The 22052-nt window shown below is 35.6% G+C and overlaps 2 protein-coding genes across 3 annotated transcripts in view; one reads left to right on the plus strand and one right to left on the minus strand.

Annotated features, from left to right (window-relative positions):
* Positions 1 to 39: 39 nt before the first annotated feature.
* On the minus strand, positions 40 to 6351 carry FBXO48 (F-box protein 48). 2 transcript variants are annotated; one of them, XM_034432426.3, is made up of 3 exons: positions 6240 to 6351; positions 1617 to 1972; positions 40 to 606 (listed from the first exon to the last, which is right to left on the minus strand). In XM_034432426.3, the coding sequence occupies exons 2-3, from the start codon at positions 1941 to 1943 to the stop codon at positions 427 to 429; spliced, it is 507 nt and encodes a 168-aa protein (XP_034288317.2). In that variant the 5' UTR covers positions 1944 to 1972; positions 6240 to 6351; the 3' UTR covers positions 40 to 426. The 2 variants fall into 2 exon arrangements, with proteins under 2 accessions (XP_034288317.2, XP_034288316.2); XM_034432425.3 differs by having other exon boundaries at positions 1617 to 1976.
* Positions 6352 to 6418: 67 nt separating this feature from the next.
* Positions 6419 to 22052, plus strand: part of APLF (aprataxin and PNKP like factor) — a 39574-nt gene continuing 23940 nt past the window's right edge. The window contains 7 exon segments of the mRNA XM_087888116.1: positions 6419 to 6700; positions 10044 to 10115; positions 11348 to 11499; positions 13339 to 13519; positions 16923 to 17040; positions 19440 to 19519; positions 20374 to 20774. Of these exon segments, the coding sequence (XP_087744242.1) occupies positions 6419 to 6700; positions 10044 to 10115; positions 11348 to 11499; positions 13339 to 13519; positions 16923 to 17040; positions 19440 to 19519; positions 20374 to 20774 (1286 nt within the window).

The raw sequence follows: 22052 nt of genomic DNA on the forward strand, positions 1-22052 counted from the left end.
AATTGCAATCTTGAAACAAAATATTTATAAGCAAATAAATCAGATTACTCAACCATTCTTTATTTTGATCAATGACCAAAGATAAATCAAATTGTTCAGCAAAGATCTTCCAAATCAATGTACTTTAAGGATACATACTGTAACCTATATATCCTCCGTAAGTTTTACATTACAATTTCCATTACAAAGTCCATTAATGGACTTGCAAGCTTGCATTGAAAGGAATAGCAGTTCTAATCATTTAGAAGCCACCAACTTAATAAATATTATACATTATTTATGTAATAAAGAATTAAAATATTTACAATTCTGAAAGTGTAAAATTAAATAAACATGTATAAAGCAGCCACAAACCAAACTACAAAAAATGTACACATATACAGGCACACACACAAACACATATACGCACACACAATTTCCTCTTCTCTAATTTCCTCTGTATAAAACTCTTTCCAGTTCAGCTTCCAAGATTTCTCCCCAGGTATCCACATCCATAGGATACATACATTTTTCTGGCAAATTACTCCGTGACTGAATATTGCTATATTTTCCACTCAGCCATTCATACTTTATTTTGCTTTTCCAGTAGTTTCTATGCAGCGTGACCTGATAAAAGCAATTAGAGAACAAAAGGAAAGAGATATAAAGATACAAAACATAGATTTCTTATGTATAAAAAGCCTTATCTTGCAAGCAATTCCATAATTGGAGGGAGGAATCAACTCTTATCTTCTTAAAAGCTGACTTCAAAACAGATTATTCCAATTTTTCCACTATGTGAAGAATGATTTCACTATGTGAAAACTCTGTGAACTCCCTTCATTAGTATTGCAAGTCTTTTGAAATCGGTATTTTAAGGATGATTTATTCTAGGGGAAAAAAGATTAGACTGGACTTCTAATATATTGCTGCCCACTAGTGATTCATAGAAACTATTACATTCTCAAACTAGAAGATTCAGAGCTTAAACCATTAATGTTACAACCAATATGTTTACTGATTTTTTTTAAAAAAAAGTAGTTGAAGTGGATTAGGTTAAAGAAATGGAGAGTTGGATGAAGAGCTTCATTCTTTTTCTTCTGAACCTAATCATATCACCAGCCAAAAGGTCTTTTCCCTTTTTTTAAATATCACAGTACATATTTGTTATACTATTTAATTACACCTGTGCAACTTTGACAGCGGATTCTGCTAGGCATTTTATTACATATCTTAAGACCCTTAGGAACATGCTGTTATATTTTGACAATAAAATGACAGTTTTAGACATTGCAATTTGTTACTGTCAAGATATATTGTAAAATAGATATGTTAAATAGTTATAAGGATCTTTGATCTATAGTGTTTGCCAATTGCTTACTAGACATAATTTAAGGTGCAAAATCTTAAAAGCAATTGCTTACAGAAATATATTGTCTCCTGTCATATTTCTTTCTAGTTTTATAAAAAAAATAAGGCAAGTAACATAGTCTTATACTACAGATCAACCTGTCAAGTAAAAACCCTAAATAACTTGATGAATTTCAACTGTACCAAAAGACTTAGTGATACTGTGCATGAGATATTAGATCTGGATATAAGAAATCATAATATAATCAAGCCTCAATTAAACTTACCTTCCATGAGTACCCTTTTCCTCTGTCACCATCAACCTCTCGCTGACAGACAGCTCTTATTTTTAAACAATGGTGTTTCCATAAATCATCACAATGCTCAATGGTTTGGTTCCAGCTCTTGCAAGTTATTGCAGCATTGCACAAGCTATGAATGTCAAGTTTGCTAAAAATCTTTAAGCTGACTTCTAGAGGAAATAGTTTCACAAAATCCCCTTGATTGTTGTGTTTCTTTTGTTTGGAAGATTTAAAGAACAATTTCTTACAAGTAGTTGTTGGAACAGTCTGCTGGTTTTGTTTAGATGATTTCTGTTTACACCCTTTTTTCATAGTTTAGACTTGTTTAAATACCAGTCAGCCTTTCTGAAAAAAATAAAAGTATCAGAAATGAAACTGTAATCAACTCTGTTTAGAAACATTTGATGCTACTTAATATCATTAAAACACTATTTCTGGCTAAATATCAGTGCTAAATTATCTCTCTGTTTTTAGTGACTGTGAGCACAATCATTTTGGGAATTTTGGCTTTAATACTATTGCTTATTGTTTTTTCTGAATGATACCTTGCCTTTCTTAAGGAACATATTTATAGATATGTGTGTGTGTGTCCACACAGGCAGGCATATTTTTTTCTATTCAGTTAAAATGGAGCATCTTGAAGTGATACACTAACAGAAAAATAGTAATTATACGGAGACAAGTTTTCCAATCTGAGCCAAAGGAAATAATTGCTATCAGATTTTTGCACATACATGTATCCGCCATATGAAACAATTAAGTTTACTGTATTGCTTCAGTGTGAATATGAACCTGGAAAAAAGGGCAGGCTATAAATCTAATAATTATTATTACTTTATTATTTTACTTTAATTAATATTTAATTATTACTTTAATACATTATTAATAGACATTATTACTACTTTATTACTAATACACATTATTTATTTATTTATTTTATTTTATTAGATTTATATACCGCCCTACTCCTGAAGGACTCAGGGCGGTGAACAGCCAGAGAGATAAAACACACAGACTACAAAATTTAAAAACAATATAAAAACCCATTAAATAAATTTGGCCCGAAACAGATTAAAACACCCCCAATGTTTTAAGACAAATTTAAAATGTACAATTAAAAGGGAAGTTAGGCCAGGCCAGCCTGTTGAAATAAAAAGGTCTTGAGGGCACGGCAGAAGGTACGTAAATCCGGGATCCTCCGTATCGCTGGGGGGAGCTCATTTCAGATAGCAGGTGCCCCCACAGAGAAGGTTCTCCCCCTGGGGGCCGCCAGTCGACACTGTTTGGCTGACGGCATCCTGAGGAGCCCCTCTCTATGAGAGCGTACTGGCTGGTGAGAGGCTACGGTGGCAGCAGGTGGTCCCGTAAGTACCCAGGTCCTAAGCTATGGAGCGCTCTAAAGGTGGTAACCAAAACCTTGAAGCACACCTGGAAGACCACTGGGAGCCAGTGCAGCTCGCACAGGAGAGGTGTTACATGGGAACGCCACGTTGTTCCCATAACCACCCACGCGGCCGCACTCTGCACCAGTTGGAGCCTCTGGGTGCTCCTCAAGGGGAGCCCCATGTAGAGAGCATTACAGTAGTCCAGGCGGGAAGTGACGAGACCATGAGTGACCGTGCATAAGGAGTTCCAATCCAGAAAGGGACGCAACTGGCGGATCAGGTGAACCTGATAGAAAGTCTTCCCGGCCACGGCTGTCAAATGCTCTTCTAAAGACAGCTGTGAATCCAGGAGGACGCCCAAGTTGCGAGCCCTCTTCGTGGGGGCCAACGACTCACCCCCAATAGTCAGTGATGGCACCAACTGACTATATCGGGACGCCGGAAACCACAGCCACTCGGTCTTGGATGGGTTGAGCCTGAGTCTATTTCTCCCCATCCAGATCCGCACGGCCTCCAGGCACCAGGACATCACTTCAAGGGCATCGTTGGGGTGGTCCAGGGTGGAGATGTACAGCTGAGTGTCATCAGCGTACTGATGGTACTTCACCCCGAAACCACGGATGATCTCACCCAGTGGCTTCACATAAATGTTGAACAGAAGGGGCAAGAGGACCAACCCCTGTGGCACCCCACATATAAGGTGCCTCGGGGTCGACTTCTGCCCCTCTGCCACCACAGACTGCGACCGGTCAGAGAGAAAGGAGGAGAACCACTGCAACACAGTGCCCCCCACCCACAACTCTTCCAACTGCTGCAGCATGATACCATGGTCAATGGTGTCAAAAGCCGCTGAGATTATTATTATTACTCTATTCAGTTCCAATTTACATTCTTTTGTTCCTTGAAAACTGGACAAAAGTTTCTATGACTGCAACAAAATTGTTTTGGCTGTCTGCTTGAAGGAAAATATTCCTCTATGTAGAATGGAGCACAGTGACACTGGCAGACAAAAAAGGCCACTTAGGATGATTGTTTTGCCTGAAGGCAAGGATACATTCATGGTCTATCTGAGTATCATTCATGTGTATTTATTTATTAATTGATTGGTTAGTTTTATATCCTACCTTTTCTTCCAGAACCGAAGAAAGGAAAAATAAAGGAAGATCACCATGGTTTACATGGTGATCTTCCCTTATTTTTTCACAAGAACCTTGTGAGATAGGCTAGGTTGAGACCAGCTGGTCCCAAGTGACTGGCAGAGAGTAGATTTGCAATTGGTCTCCCAAGCCAAGTTTAACACTTTCATCCATATTCATATAAACTCCATTGTAAGTCAATTATCCTACATTATGACTGTAGCCAAGGCCTGTAAAAGTAACGATCAGATTCTGAAGATATATGACAGAATAGTATAGATGGCATAGGTGGTGTCTACATATTTATATGTCAAAAAACTGATTTTCTGATTGAACCAATAACTATCATTTTTAAAGTTTTGAATCTTCAGAGTTTTAAATGACTTCTGATTCCTACATAAAACTCACAGCCTGACAAGCATGGTCTGATTCCTTCTGTTACTGCAGCTTGACAAATTTGGTAGTGTGGTTGGGAGGAAAATTTAAGTGATGCTGTCAATGAACTTGAGCCATTCTTCTAAAAAAAGAGGCACCCCTTGCTTATCAACTAGCTAAAATACTTTATTTTCTCACAAAAATGTCCCTTAAGGCTTTTGCAGCAAGATGGTGAAAGGGGGAAAACCCACAGAAGCCTGGAATGTCTGGTGGGGCTGATACTGTGTTGTAACCTGGTATTTCAACATCAGGAGAAAAATGCATGAGTACAGGAGCTTGGCATGAAAGGCTGATTTAGTAATAAGCTACGAAGCTAAAGGTCTTATATAAATGTAAATAAATTTCGCCTGGTAACAAAAGAATTGGCAGCTGTTTTGCAGTCACCCAATAAGCAGTCCTTTAATATTAAATGCAATGTGAAATGGAAATATTGAAGATATAAGTACTAGAGTACTTGACTACAGTTTCCCTAGGATTTAAAATTGGGTGGTTTAAAACATTGGGGGAGGGTGTTTCAATGCAAAGCAATTAGCAATATAAACTTCATAATTTTAAAGGGATCAAAAACTAAGTTTCTCTCTTTGGGAGTTAGTGACTTTGAACAGAGTCTTGAGGATTCTTTCTAAAATATTTTTTTAAAGTACTGAACCTTACTTTTTAATAGTCATCAAATTTACATACACCTCGAATAAAAATTCCGTGCATTGAATTAGAATAAAAAACACACACTAATTAGCTCCCTCCTTGAAATATGTAAGTTTTTTACTTGCACAATTGTAGCTGGGCTGTAATAAAAAGTGAAAATATATGTAGTTTAGGGATGAACTGTGGAGTCCTTAGCACTCCCAGAAGTTTGGTTGTTCACAGGATGGGTTGTGTTTGTGGGTGCATATACAATTGTTAGGAATGCCAAACTTTAAAGGAGACTATTTGTAGTTCAGGGTTGAAACGAGGGATCCTTGGTGGTCTCTGAGCTTGGTTTTCTTGCAGACATTACCCAGACTAGGTAACATCATCGATGCTGGTTACTTGAGTAATGAAACATCTGCAAGAAAACAACCAAGCTCAGAGAGCACCAAGGATCCCTCATTTCAACACTTGAGCTACAAATATTCTCCTTTATCGGATGGATAAAGATCTTTGTTCTCAAAGCAGGTTTGGGGAAATTTTGGCGTTCCAGAAATCCCAATACCACAGCCAGCTGGAGACTTTTGGCAACATTTGGAGGGTCATGGGGTTGGGCTTGAAATTTTCACTTTTAAAAGTTAGATACATGTAATTTTGTATCAACATCTGTTTTGCAATTCATAAGAAGTTTGTCTTCTATAAAACACGTTTTCTTAAGGGGCGAGGGACGGAGCACCAAGGACCCCTCATGGCGAATTTTGGATATTATGACGGGGAATTTGTGCACTTTCCATATCAGTTCTGTATAATTTTACGAAACTGAAAAGAATTCGCCTCAGAATGTACGTCAACAGATTGCCACAACCTTCTCGAGACACCTTTCTTCCCAAATGACGGCTAGGAACCCCATTCCCGAATAGCCTGTCGCCGCTATTTAATTGCCCCGCTCCCCAGCTCCGCCCTATTCGGTGATTGGATGCAATCGCGACGTCACAGAGGAACGCAGGAGGCTCGAGGCCGCTCACCTGGCTCCCAGCCCTTCTTTTCCGCTAACGGTTTTAACGGCTTCTCCATTCGAATTTGTTTATTTACTTTTTGTTTCTTCCCCATTGCAAATTACGTAACCAGAGGTTCCCGAAACACCCGCATTTGCCGATAAGCATTTTGGGAGCTGTAGTTTGGTGATGAGGCAGGAATTTCCGTAATGGATTTGTGGCGCAGTTATGGGCGTGTTTCTCTTAAAAGGCAGCGAGCTATTGGTTACTCCGGAACGGTATGTTTCAGTTCAGCAGATAGGAGGGATATATACAAGAAGGGACGGTACGTTGCTATTTTTTCTTCCCCCTTGTGGAATCTTTCATCCGGGGGGAGGAAATGCGAGAGGCCTGTTATCAAGTCTGGGTTTCAGTTAGTGCCAGTGGACGGGGGCTGCCTTTTGCTGCTGCCGCTCGGGGAGACAGTGATAGGAAGAAGCTCTTTTTTGGGAGTAAGTGTCACAGCGGTGCGCCAAAGAGGTGCCAGTTTGCCTTAGTATGTTTGTGTAGTTGGCTGAGAGGACGAACGGCACTGGCAGCGAGTTCGCACTTCCTTTACATTGAATCAGACCGTCCACTCGCGAAGTTTACCTTTCCTTCCAAGACGGCTCTTTGCTGAAACAAATTTGAATACCTTTTACCTTGATGGGGGCTATTCAAGGTTCTTGGCATGCTTTTACAGAATCTATTACAGCGTCCTTTACCTAGTCATGCATTCAAAGAAACGAGACCGCCCCGCTAGTCTTATTAGGGGACTTGTCTTTTGCAAAAGCTTGGTGAAGAATAAGATTTAATGGACTTCGTTTGCAAACTAACAACAACAACAACAACAAAAATGATGTAAAGGTGGAAGGGCTAAAAGAAGTAATGTTGCTTGGTTGAGTCACTTTAAGAGTATGGTTAGAAGAGTCCAGATCATTTCACCAAATCCAGGGTGGATAAAAATTGATTTTTTAAAAAATAAAAAATGGATTTTTAAAAGTTAAATTGGATTTTTAATTTTTTTTATCAAATTTATTTTAATAAAATGCTTTTGGAGTAAAAAATCTATCTAAAGATAGTTTTCTATTTAAAATACATTAATAATTTAGTCTATTCAGCATGAAATGGAGTTTAGTTATGTAGCAGCATGAGGCTGTATATTCTGCAATATTTACATTTTTGGTAGACTTACTCAATGAATCCAAGCTCTACAAGCTGAGATAACATGCACTGCATTGATGCATTCACACAATTTCACAGTAACCATGAGATAAATCATAAAACAAAGTTCAGGCATATTCCTTTATCCCATTGTTTTGCAAATATATGTACACTACAAACTATGATTGTTTGAAGAGAAATGCATCTGTATCACCAGGCTCTAAGTGTGAGGAGGAAGGGCAAGCAGTAAAAATGAAAGTGAAACCTAAGCAGCTTATAAATATAACATTAAAGAGCACCTGCTGCCTGCCACATCCCTCACCTTGTGTCACTGCTGCATCACCAGCCATCTCATTAAAGTGAATGGGACTGTCGGTGAGTCAACAGGGGTCAGAGGAGGAGCTGCTGTGGGAAGAGATGACAGTTGCTCTTTAAAAATTATGATTTAAATCAAGTTGATTTAAATCAAGCCTTTTTACTAGTGATTTAAATCAAGTTGATTTAAATCAAATCCACCCTGATCAGATCTTATATGCACATTGTAATTTATATGTTGACTGGTAACTTTAATATAGTTTGTATTGTGGTTTGGTTGACAGAAGAATAATTTGGGATTCCAACTTGATCTGGGGTTTGATTTGAGGCGCTCTTGACCAAGGCTTTGATCCTGAGGTCATTTGAAAACTGGAAAGGAATATTGCCCTCAGATATGTAGATCCCTTCCTAGGTGTGGATTTATTATGAGAGGATATGGTTTCTTCCCTTATCTTGAGAGGATTGCATAGCACTTAGTTGCAAAAAGCAAAGCCCTGGATCTAATCGCAGTTCAGCCATAAAGTTTGCTGGAGGTTCACCTGCTGGTAGCCCCCTCTCAAGTCTAACTTCTAAAAGAAAGAGTAAAAAGTAAAGATTCTAGAGCTGAATGCAAATACTCTTCCCAGAAATTTCTGATGCTATGCAAATGCAACCAGTGGCACTGGTTTATAGTAATTTTATTAAAGTGTATAATTGCAATGGTAAAAACTAATTCAAACTATAAAGAAAAATAGTGTAGAAAATAAAAAAGGAAAAATAGAAGAAAAATAGAAAAGAAAACCATGTATGTAGCAAAGAAAAAGAAAAAGTATAAAAGTATTAAAAACTTCAGACTGAATTTGAGCAAGATGGCTGTTCCTCCTCTCCTAGAGTTTTGAACCAGCAGGAGACCCCTATCTTGTCACCTTGTGAGAGGAACAGCAGTCTGAAGTACTTACTTACCAGAGTTCTCAAGTCTCCTGTTTATCTGGTGAGGAATAATCAAAGAGACTTGACGTCTCTTCATTCCACTGCAGTCATCAGCTTTGCTTTCCACACAGCCATTTTCAGTCTATCATTTCTTCAACCAGAAGCCTTTTGTTTTATCCTCTTTGAATTAATTTTTATGGCATCTTTCAGCATGCTAACCTCTTTTTGAGTTCAGAAGCATACATATATTCATTATAATGTTAAGAAAACAAAGAAGTATTTCTGATACAAATAAACATTTAAAGGAATACAAAGATGTAAAATTCAAAAAGAAAAACTAACGTAAGCAATAAATACAGATAGATAACCATGAAATCTAAAATAGCCAGGTTTACTACTGGAATAACATCTCAGTTTTCAAGTTGTTTCTGAAAGTTATAACATTTTCTTTAACAAGAATGTTTTAGTCATTTTTTATTTCATAAATGCTTGCGATTGTGCTTTCTAATTTGCAGATTACCATTTACTTACAATGGTTGAAAGAAGACTCATACTGATAATATGCTATGTACTTGGTTGAGTCCATATATCGTATTTTCCACTAGAGGTCACAATATGCAAGTTCTGTGTAGGAACTCCTGTCCCACAATTGTACTTCTTGAAGTGCATATTGTGTACTATAGTTGTGTATTATAACATACTTGAAATTATAATTATGTTCACTATTTTCTTTTTAGTTTAATGGTTTTTCCAGTTATTTAGATCTGTGTAAATCTAAATGGATGACCACAATAAAAAACCACAAGACAATTTTTTATATTGTTTGTTTGTTTTATATTTTTTATATTTTTGTGTTCAGATTTGATGGATCACAGTTGAAATCATTTAGGAATAATGTTTCATGCTTGTATTTTGACCCATTAGCCATGATGTAGTAGTATAGATGGTCCAAAAAAGGACAAGGCTTTGTATCTTTAATAGGAGTGCACAAATGAATGTACTTAGATATTGTTTGCATGATTATACATATCTTCTGAAGCTCCCATTCTGTATTGCTGCTAGGGTGGAAGAGTTCTGTCTTTAGTAGTTTTTCACTGTCTATTTTATAGATAGTGAATATAGATATAGAAAGTAAATGGAGGTGCTTTTTTGTTTTTGTTTTCCTCCTTTCTCTCTGCCTTAATATGAATATGTATTTAAATTAGCCCTTTTCGTTCTTAATTGGATATCTTAATCAGTATTCGGCATAAGTTGCCATGCATATTTTAATGTGTGTAAAAGGATGAACGGAATGTTCATAGGTAACAGTATTTTCTTAGATAAAACTAAAGAATTTCTCCTTGAAGGAGATAGCTTATTTATACAATGATTTTTCCCATTATTTTATCCTCTTATCTGCTGAGAAATAATTAAATTGTTTATTTCCAGGTTACAGATAAAAACATTTCCAGGAAGCATGCTATTCTGAAAGTAGTTGGTGACCAGTTTAGCATCAAACCAGTGGGTAATGTTTGCTATTTTTCAGTGTAAAACAAACTAAGTTTGTTTCTAATATTGAATATCCCTTTCATTTTTAGCCTTACATTGAAAGAGGTTAAAATGGTAGAATTCAAAATATGTATTTTTACATATAGAGATTGAGGATTAAAAAATAGAAAATACTTTTTCAGAATATACTTTTAAGTCTGTTTTGCATTTAATAACTAAAATACAATCTGAATCCTTGATTTGGTTCACATATTGTAAGCCATAGGCTTGCGTAGCCATAGGCAGGAGACTTGAATCAGGCATATTTTGCTATCCTGTTATTACATCATTTCTGCAAATATATTTTCTGAAGCCCACACATTGATTCAATATTGTGCAAACCCAGGAAAAATCATGTTTTCTTTAAAGACCTGTGAACAGATACCGAAAAAGTATCTGCATTGAATCCAAAGCACATTTACCTTTTCTATTCTTCTAGTTTACATGCTGTAATGACCAACAGGTTCTCCAATTATATTTTTACCTACCGTGATATACCAGCTGAGCCTAACTTTTATTTAAGAATCTGTTACTTCTACTGTTAAAAGAGCTACCTATTTTTCTAGACTTACATAGAAATTGAAAAGAGAAATGGCTATTGAAATGAACAACCGAAGTGCTGTGCTTCAAAATACAATCAGCCATTATTTAAAATTTCTCTTTTCATTTCCTAAGGATCTAGTGAATATATTTGAGAGATAGGATTGAAAGAACAGCTATTTATCTTCAGTAATCCAATAGTCTTTAGTTTTCTTATTTCCATTATAGCATGAACATTCATGGTGGGCAAAAAACATATGTGTGTCGTGATGTTAGCAAGAAATGTTCTGGCTTGCATATCAGATGTTATATAATTGTGCCATTTGTGCAAAAGAATCATTTGACATCATTGTGGCTTGTGATCATTATTGTTCAGCTCCCCATAAGGAAGCCTGAACTTCTCTGTAGTGGCATTTGGCAGGAGTGTAAATTGACAGAAATACTTCGTGCAAGGAATTTTCTTGATGCTGTACTAGTATACCTTATTTGTGGTCTGTGAATGCAATTAATATATAATAAGCATTTTCTCAGTGTAGTTTAAAATAATTACAGTATCTCTCCCAGAATAAGTTGTATTGTAATGGAATCAGTGCACATTAATTAAACCTATTATGTCTTACAAGGTCTTCACTGATATCTGTACTAAGAGTCTTCTTAATTGGCAGATCCACGTGAACCCTTGTTTTTATTGGCCTGTTGAAGATGACCAACTATTTCCATTGGACAGAGATAAGGGGTATCAGTTGTGTCCAGGTGACAGTTTTTCTCTGTTGGTAGACAAATATATCTTCCAGATTCTGTGTACTCCACTGGAAAAGGAAAACCTACTAAGATAATGAGATTTGATGTTGAATCAGTGAGTTTCAGTGCCAAATTGCCTCTTAGAATATAGTCTGACATGCAGTATGCTAAATGAGTCAAATTATGTTTGACTCATGGTAAGTGGTAGCTATTCTTTATCTCAAGTTAGCTGTAATTGCAGGTATTCCTTTCTTCAACATAAAAAAAATTAAGACAAATCCTGTAACAATTGTACATATGCAAAGTGTACAAATTTATACACACACACACACACACACAATATAATATAATATAATATAATATATTATATTATATTATATTATATTATATTATATTATATTATATTATATTATATTATATATTACACACACACATATATATTACATATATATTACATGCACACACACATATATACAGTGGTGGGATTCTGCCAGTTCGCACCTATTCAGGAGAACCGGTTGTTAACTTTCTAAGTAGTTCGGAGAACCGGTTGTTGAAAGAAATCTTACTTTGTTTTTTTCCACTTTACAGGGCTAATCCTGTAAGGAAGGCAGGAAGGAAACAATGTTCTTGTATTGTTAGATAATTGAAATATCAGAGTTTTTTTCAAAATGACAAAAAGTAACAAAAATTCTAATGTTCAAGGACAACACTGTAGCAAACTTCTGTATAGTATTTCAGAGTAAAAGATTTTTTTTTTTTGTCAAAAGTTCATTCCAGATGTAGAATGAAGTAGGAACATTAGCTTTACTAAAATAGCAGGCAATAAATACCTTAAATTTATAGGGCATTAGATTCATAGTATTTAACATAAAATACTTTTTTTCCTCCTGTCTATGAACAGTGTTTGTTTTGTACTAAAAAAAAAAAAGATACTGTAGCACTTGTGTACATGCCTATTATCATGGAAAAACTACCAGAAGATTATATAGCATATGGATTCATTACATTGTATTGTACAAATTCTTTAAAAGGCGTTCTTTGGAACAGGCAGGAGCACATGAAGCAACCGTTCATTGTTATATTTTCCTGGCTTGCACAGCTGTTTTGAAGCAGCTTCCAGCTGTCCCTCTGTGCATGCAGAACTACTTTGTTTAGCAGCAACAATGGGATCAGCTTTCCAAGCAGCAAACAAGCCTGGAAAAAGACATAGCTCCTTTAAGATTAAAGAAAAAAAGCTTCTTGTAGATGCTGCTTTTGATTCTAAGACATGATTTTGAAAGATTTGCACATTTGTTTAATATACATTTTTCCATAATTCATATTAGGACATCACCAGTTTTAGGCAACTTTAAAAGAAAAAAAAACTTTAGGCACAACAAAAAAATACCTTCCTTCAGTTCCAAAGTAGGGGGCACTATAATGTTTAATGTTTAAGACATGGGTTTGCATTCATCTATAGTTTAAAAGTAGAATTTAGAATATGTTGTAAGTACTGAAATTAGGCTGTGTCAAATATTTAAATGTTTCAGGATGCATCCAGGACTGCCCTGATGTCTGGTAAAATTATTGAATTTGTTTATTTCTTCAATCTATGTTGGTGAGTTTGGGCCGGTCACTTTCTCCCGACCTTAGAAGGAGACAATGGCAAACCCCTTCTGCAATCTTGCAAAGTATACCATAGGGACTATTTGCCAGATGTCAAAAAACTGACCTGAAGGAACAAAATAAAAAGGGTTAAAACAAATAAAACAACTGCAGCAACAATAAGAAACAATAAAAATAATTCCACTGAAATAATTTGAGTTCCAAATCATAACTTTGGGTAGAATTTTATATTTTTAATTCTTCATTTCTTCTACTAAGTAATGTGTAGCAATCTGTGTCAATCCACTGCCATTAAGAGGTTTATTATTTGCAATAGGGAAAATGATAATCGTGGTGCAGAAGACCTGCCAGATCAAATCCGCACAACTCTGCAGTCTACCATGAGATCTCACAGTCAGCCTTAAGAACAATCATCAATCCCTTCTAGCAAAAAACAACTTCCAGAAGGACATTCACTTATGGAAAAAGCAACCGAAATCCCAGAGAAGGTAGTTTTCAATTTTGGTGTACTGCAATTTTATTCATAGAAATGTTAAATGAATTTTATGATGAATATGCTTTTCATTTATAATAAGAAATATGAGGTTATAGAAAACCTATTTTCAGAGAGGCTGTAGTGGCAGGACTGGGTCAGTAGGTAAAACGAGTTCCCAACCTCCACCCTCAGGCCATGGCCTACTACTGGGCTTTGGCCTGTTCAGAACCGGGCCACATGAGCGGTGGGCGAATACACATGCACAGTTTCACTTGTGTGAGTGGCAAGTGCTTGTGTGCGAAGCTCCACTTGTGCCTGCCACTCACATAGAACTATTCCCACCCCCCACCCCGGCTGGATTGTCAAGCCAGAAAGGTTGGGGACCACTGGGCTAAAACATAGATCTCAATCTATTATCCAAGATGTCCTCAGGTATTACTGCCTGTCTTCCTATGCCTCTATGCAGGGGTGAAATCCAGCAGGTTCTGACAGGTTCTGGAGAAGTGGTAGCGGAAATTTTGAGTAGTTCAGAGAACCGGCAAATACCACCTCTGGCTGGTCCCAGAGTGTGGTGGGAATGGAGATCTTGCAGTATCCTTCCCCTGCCACCTCACCAAGCCACACCATGCCCACCAAGCCACGTCCACAAAACCGGTAGTAAAAATAATTAGAATTTCACCACTGCCTATGCAATATAGATTCAAATCCAGACAGTGAATGAATTCTGTCTGGATTACTAGTTTAAATCTTGTGATCACAAGTGGCATCTCAAGAGAGGTGATTTTGGATGAAGTTACTTCTGTCATATAAAGAGTGTCATTACCCAGTGAAAGAGTTAGGTTGAAAGTATATCTCTTTATTGTGAGTAGAATAGTCTTGGTTGAACTTGCTGGGAATAACGTTTTTAGAAGTCTTTGTTGGGGCTGGAGATTAAAAGCAACATGGATAGGGAGCAGTATGGTATTACGAGAGAGGAAGTTTGTTTTTAACAGCGTTATGAAATGTCTAGCAAGGGATATTTTATCATCCTCTCCTCTCCTGTCCTCCCTGTCCCTCCCCTCCCCTCCCCTCTCGAGAGCCAGTTTGGTCTAGCGGTTAAGGCTCCAGGCTAGAAAGTGGGCGAGTATGAATTCAAAAGTCCCACCATAGTCATGAAAGCCAGCTGGATGACTTTGAGCTAGTCCCTTTCTCTCAGTCCAGCTCAACTCACAGGATGGTTGTTATGGGGAAAACAGGTAGAGGAAGGTGTAATAAATATGTTTGCCAGATCTTTACATGTATAACTTGTAAAAACAATAAAGGCAGGATACAAATAAATGATTCTTGGCAGTTTGCCTATTCCGAATCAAGAGCAATACTCAATAAAAACCAAGAAACTAATCATAGTCATCTAGAAGAGAACAGAAACCAAATGAAACAATAATAATAACCTGTAGCCCTCAATTTATGATCACAATTGAGTCCGGAATTTTTTTTTTTATTGCAAAAGTTTTAGTTACATTTTCACCCCATTTTTCCCCCCCAACCCACCCCACACCCCCCACCCTAACCCCCCCAAACCCCCTAACCCTCCCCCCTGACTTCCACAGAGTATAATCCCATCAAAATCCCCTTTTTATAAAACTTGAACCCCTCAAACCCCCTTATAATTTTTCATCTTCACAAAATTCATACATTTCTATTTTTATATAATACTTTCAGTGAAAAGCTATTTGATACTTCCTAATTTGATATTTGCACATAAGCACATAAGCTATCCATTTTTTCCATTCCCATTCATAAGTCTCTTGTGAGCGATCTTTTAAATATGCTGAAATCTTCGCCATCTCCGCAAAACTGGCCATCTTCAAAGTCCATTCTTCGATAGTGGGCAAAGCTTCATTTTTCCAATATTTACCTATCAATAATCTTGCTGCTGTTATCATGTACAATATCAACTTAGTTTCATCCAATGTAAAACCCTTTACTATACCCAATAAAAACAATTGTGGAGAAAATTGAATTTTTTTCTTCAAAACATTCTGCATAACCCACCATATTTTTATCCAAAAAACCTTAACTTTCTTACAATTCCACCAAACATGATAATATGTAGCATCTAAACAATCACATCTCCAACATTTTGGCTGAACATTAGGATACATACAGGATAATTTCTTGGGATCTAAATGCCATCTGTAAAACATTTTATAAAAATTTTCCCTCAAGTTCTGCGATTGTGTAAATTTAACATTCTGAACCCATATTTTCTCCCATGTTTCCAACATCACTGGTTCTGCAAAATTCTGTGCCCATTTAATCATGCAATCTTTAACCAATTCAGTTTCTGAATCCCTTTCTAACAAAACATTATATAGCCTTTTAATATGCACTGGACCTTTCTCTTTTATATGTCTAACCAATTCTTCCTCATGTACCATTATACCAGTTTTCTGGTCCTCTTTCCATCTCAATTGAAGTTGATTATACTTTAACCAAGTTAAATTAATCCCTTCTTCCAACAGTGTCTCTAAAGTCTTCAGTTGCCATCTGCCTGCATCTGTAAAAAGAACCTCTTTATATAAAAACCCCCCGAGTGACATTATATTTGTATTCCAAATAATATGACCAAGATCCAGCCATAGCGGTATTTTGTAATCCCATTTGAATCGGTGCTTCTTCCAAACTCTCATCAAGGAATCTCTAAGTATATGGCTTTTGAATACTTTATCCACTTTGTTTTCATAAAATAAGTAAACATGCCATCCAAATTCAAGATCAAAACTTTCTATATTCAATATTCCAGTCTTTTTCCTTCCAAACCAATCGCTTGCTTGAGTCAGAGCTGCTGCTTCATAATTGAGTCCGGAATTTTGATTGTAAGCTGTTTTGGTCATAAATTGAGTTATCACATAACCAGACTCAATTTTACAACTACTTGTACAATGGTTATTGAATTACCATGGTCATTTAGCAAATGATTTGCTTAATGCCCATGGCAAAACTGGCACAAAACACGATCACATGACTATGGGATGCTTCAACTAATCATAAATGTGAAGCAACTGCAAAGCATCTGAATTGCTATCACATGATTGTAGGGGTGATGCAGCAATCGTAATTTCCAGGACAGGTTGTAAATAACTTTGAGTCATCATAACTTTGAATGGTTGTTAAGCAACTGATTATGAGTCAAGGACTACCTGTACTCTACTCCAAGGCCAGGGAGAACAGTTAGGTTTTCATGAACTTTCAGAACATCCATACCTGAGTTCACTAGCACATGATGCAGTTCCATAAATATAGGAATATAAGGTATATTGTAACAATATTATAGCAGTTACGGAAAAAGATTATCATTGATCTCATGTGCATTATTGTTCTTTTTTTAATCTCTATGCAAAATACTTAATAATATATTTACTTTTTTTTTTTAGTTTACTCTTCCTAAAAAAGAAGAATCAAGGCCTCCTCAGCGAAAAAGACAGCTACCAGAATGGATGCTGCCAGCAGATCTAATGGTTTCAAGCCAGTCAACCTCAGCCTCTAAAAATGGTAAGTGTGGAGATTTGCTATGGAAGTCATCATGGCAGTTGCCTTTACTAAATTCTCCTTTTGGAGTTTGGAATAATAGAATTTCATTTACTTTTGCTTGAAATTCGATACTGTGTCAGCAACAGAATTGAGATATGTAAATACAGAAATACTCCACTGGGATCAGATAAAATCAGCATAATCAGGATTTTGTACTATGTTGATTATAAAGTATTGTTACTTACAAATATAGGACCAACTAACTATATTTCTAATTAAGTAATGAAATGGTAATCAGACATGAGATTGATGATGGTTCCCATTAAAAGACAACACACTATTATTAGTTGATTTTCTTCATCTGAAAAAAGTTTTGAAAGAATAATGAGCAAAGATTCTTCAATAATCTGTTTGGTTTAGTATAGAGAGAGAACAAAAGAGATTGTATCTGAATTCTAATGTATTTTTAGCGTTATCTTAAATGTAAACTGCATTTTAAGAATTTCAGAACATCAGAAATTAAAATAATAGTTATGTAAACAGAAGTTGTAAACTGTATGTTCTTAAACATGCATACATCTATTAGATTGTACAAAGGTATAATTAATATTAGTAGAATGTTTACACATGGTAAATCTTACAGAATCTAAGTCTTCTAAATTATTGCTTGTGCCTAGGTAAGGACGTATTTAGTAATGACTGTCTATGTAAATTACATTGAATAGTCTTAAAGTCTTAAAATATTTTATTTTCTTATTAATATGATAATCCAAAACCAAAATGCACTTTTTTTACCTTGCTTTGAATGGAGCCAATATACTTTCCATATTTTGTAGCTTTTATTATAAACCAAAGAGAATGGTTCTGAACATTGATAATAAAAAAGACAGTTAAAATTAGTATGCACTAGTCGGTAATAATTTTTTTTAGAAATAAATGTCTAACGTTATGAAGAAGGCGGGGAAAATTTTGTCACTTATACAGTAGGATATAATTTATTCATTAAAACATGCTCTTTAAGTAACTATAGATATACTGCTGAAAATTGTGTCTGTTACAATGATGAATGCTTTTTTAATACATAGAATAGAATAGAATTCTTTATTGGCCAAGTGTGATTGGACACACAAGGAATTTGTCTTGGTGCATACGCTTTTGGTGTACATAAAAGAAAAGATACATTTGTCAAGAATCATTAGGTACAACACTTAGTGATAGTCATAGGGAAACAGTCAATATAAATCAGCAACAAGGTTACAGTCATACAGTCATAAGTGGGAGGGGATGGGTGATAGGAAGGATCAGAAGATTAATAGTAATGCAGACTTAGTAACTAGTTTGACAGTGTTGAGGGAATTATTTGTTAAACAGAGTGATGGCGTTCGGAAAAAAACTGTTCTTTTGTCTAGTTGTTCTGGTGTGCAGTGCTCTATAGCGTCATTTTGAAGGTAGGAGTGGAAACAGTTTATGTCCAGGATGCGAGGGGTCTGTAAATATTTTCACAGTCCTCTTTTTGACTCGTGCAGTATACATGTCCTCAATGGAAGGCTTGTTGGTAGTAATTGTTTTTTCTGCAGTTCTAATTATCCTCTGAAGTGTGTCTGTCTTGTGGGTTGCAGAACCAAACCAGACAGTTATAGAGGTGCAGATGACAGACTCAATAATTCCTCTGTAGAACTGTATCAGCAGCTCCTTGGGCAGTTTGAGCTTCCTGAGTTGACTCAGAAAGAACATTCTTTTTTGTGCTTTTTTGATGACGTTTTTGATGTTAGGTGTCCATTTTAAGTCTTGAGATATGGTAGAACCTAGAAATTTGAAGGTCTCTATGGTTGATACTGTATTGTCTAGTATTGTAAGAGGTGGTAGTATGGGAGGGTTTCTCCTAAAGTCCACCTCAATACATGTAGGTATTGGTGGAGTAGCATAACCTATAATAGTATTTCTCTACATCAGCAACTTTAAAATATGTGGATTTTAACTCCCAGAATTCCCTATCCAGCATGAGGTACACTGACCTATAAAATATACATATTGTTATACATATAACTATTACATACATATAGACATATAACTATATTATAATTATATTATGTTTATGTATTTTGTTACACATAGACACACAGACACACAGATACATATAAATTGTATCACCTATGTCACACAATGATTTTTGGGTTCTTCAGTAAAGCATTGCTTTGTGCAGACTATTACATTATATCTCATATTAGGTATATTATTCAGTTTTGCATAGTATTTTACAAATCAATAGAATTGGTCTTAAATAAACAGAATTTTGATGCATTGTAATTTACTCTTTTTAAAACAAGGCAGTATGAAATCTTTGTGATATATACAGTTATTCATAGCTTAAATGATAAAATTGTTCTGTTCAGCAGAGTTTTTTTTTTAAATCAAATTAGGTAGTAATGAAGAAGTAAAGCCAGGTGTAAGTAAAAAGCAGAAGATTCTTGAAAGTGAAGATTCTGCCCTTCTAAAAGAGGTATTCTTTTTTATTTTTTTCAATTAATACTTCATATTATTAATAAAGGACAAGATTATACTGGGTTTTGCTATCCTGTTCATAGAAATGCATTATAATGAAAAACCTTATCAGTAGAGACAGTCCAAATGGTTCATCCTGTTTTCTACTTCCGAAGCACATAACAGCCAATTCATTTATTTCAAACATGTTCCTATTAGAAGAAAATATCTGATGTTTTTTGCTAATTTTTTTTCTCATCAAAGTCAGATTGCTTTTCATGTTATTAGAAATGTCAAAATTGAGGTATACCTATTAGAGACATGTATAGCCAATATTAGAACTTTAAATGTCCACACTTTTACTAGCTAGTGGGAATTATTCTTGAAATTATTTTTGCATATTCCTAATAAGGCGTTCCATTGACTTCCCTTTTCTGTTCCTTCTTTAAACTAAATTCTGCTTATGACTATTCTCTTCTATCCAAATTTATTTTTTTAATCTCAATTTCAAGATCTTACTGTCAAAATCAGTCCCTTTTCTCATACTTCACACTATCTATTTTGCACAGATTTATGATTTTACTATCTTCTTGTTATTTGGGGAGATGCTGTTTGCTAATTTTCAACTTTCTTTTAATTCCCGCATTTTTCCTTAATATTGTTATGTTTTATTCTCTAGCATTCATTGTTCTCATTGTTGTTTTTCTTTATGTACATAAGATCCATGAAGCAGGGACCTGTCTAATTTTGATTGTGTTATGTCTTGTATATTGTTTAATTAATCTATCTTAAATTAACTCTATTTTCACATAAATAACAATAAATTATAATCTGTTTCATGAACAATTTCATACCAATTTCCACATGATATAGGGGGTATTTACTAAAGATGTTGCAAAGAAAATACCACAGAATGGAAGTAAAACAATATCTCAGAAAGCTGAAAGTTTGTTCGAACAATTTAACAATGAGCTGGATGATGAAGAGCTGGACCTGGACCTCAAGTCAGATGGACAAGCGTCTCAGCCTGCTCAAGTACATACAACAAATATAAAAGAAAACAAACTGGAGAGTGTTAACTCTAAAACCAGGCAGGTTTATAAGGAAAAGCCGTCACAATCATTACTCAATCAGGGTGATATTCAAGAGACTACTCTGAAACAGGCTGCTGGAATAGATACTTCAAATATGACGGAAAGTCAAGAGATGCAACGGAGTTCTCACATAAACAAACCCCTGAGGACTGCTTGCCAATATGGGGAAAGCTGCTACAGGTAAAATCAAGTTGTTAAACTTCTAAATGGCAATTTACTGGTGCATAACCATACAGTCTGTGGACGGGGGTTCTTTTTATTTTATTTATATTAAAACCTAAGCTGTTGACAGACTGTATTTTGCTCATGTTAAATACTTTGCTGAGTTAATACAAAAATAACTTTATAGCACTTAAGACTTATTTACCATTCCAGTGTGCTCTCTGAGTGGTTTACAAATGTCAGCATATTGCCTCCAACAATCTGGGCCTTTATTTTACCGAACTTGGAAAGATGGGAGGGTGAATCAACTTTGAGCCGATCAAGATTGAACTGGCTGTGGGTAGAGTTAGCCTGCAATATTGCACTGTAACCACTGAGCCACCAGGGCTCCTTTAAGGCGCTAACAGTTATACAACTTGAGAGTTTGTTTAGCATACTTTCATTTGTTTCCATTGATTAATGCTGTTCACCTTCTCACATTTTTAAAACAGAAATTTAAGTTCTTTTTTTTTTTTAAATTTGATTTATATGCCGCCCTTCTCCGAAGACTCAGGGCGGCTTACAATGTGCTCAGCAATATGCAATTTTTAATATGCAATTCCAAGATCCTTTCCTCAGAATACTGTGTATCTAAGAATTGAAATATTATGATGCACAGCTTAATATTATCAGTATTGCAGTTACATGATGTGCTGATGTGTAATTTACATGTGTAATACTGGAAAAGAACATCAGTGTTCAAAGTAATGTTCAGGAATTTTTAAGAATCTCTATATTCTATAAATGATAAGTGCAGTTTGTTCATACAGTATGCACAAAGTTTAAATTGCTCCAGAAGTTTAGACTGGAAGAAATGGTATGCAAAACAAAATATTGAAATACGATGGTTCTCTACTTATTTTATTCTAAATGGATTGAGTTTCTTTATAAAGAAACATATGGGAAAGAACTATCTATACAGGTAATCCTCGATTTAAGAATATTCATTTAGCAGTCTTAAATCATGTTTTTCAGTGCTGTTATTAATTCTGAACAGTTAATAACAGCACTGAAAAACATGACTTAAGTTCAGTCCCTTTTTTTAGGACTATTGCAGTGTCTCTGCAATCATCTGATTGCCATTTGGGCACTGGGATGTATTTATGACAGTCATAACATCCTGGTATCATGTGATTGCTCTGCAGCCTTCCCAGCTGGCTTCCAACAAGCAAAGTGAATGGGGGAAGCTGGATTCACTTAATGACAATGGCAAAAAAGGTTATAAAGTTTGTCAAGATCATGTGATGATTCACTTAA

Source organism: Pantherophis guttatus, chromosome 1 (assembly GCF_059756535.1).
Source record: "Pantherophis guttatus breed Tessera chromosome 1, ASM5975653v1, whole genome shotgun sequence".
Classification (NCBI taxonomy): domain Eukaryota; kingdom Metazoa; phylum Chordata; class Lepidosauria; order Squamata; family Colubridae; genus Pantherophis; species Pantherophis guttatus.

What these genes read in the sequence shown, in the direction of transcription:
- FBXO48 (XM_034432426.3), bottom strand. Translation starts at nt 1,943, where the DNA reads ATGAAAAAAGGGTGTAAACAGAAATCATCTAAACAAAACCAGCAGACT. An exon ending in GAAAAGGGTACTCATGGAAG is followed by an intron (nt 607 to 1,616) that starts GTAAGTTTAATT and finishes TGCTTTTATCAG; the next exon opens with GTCACGCTGCATAGAAACTA.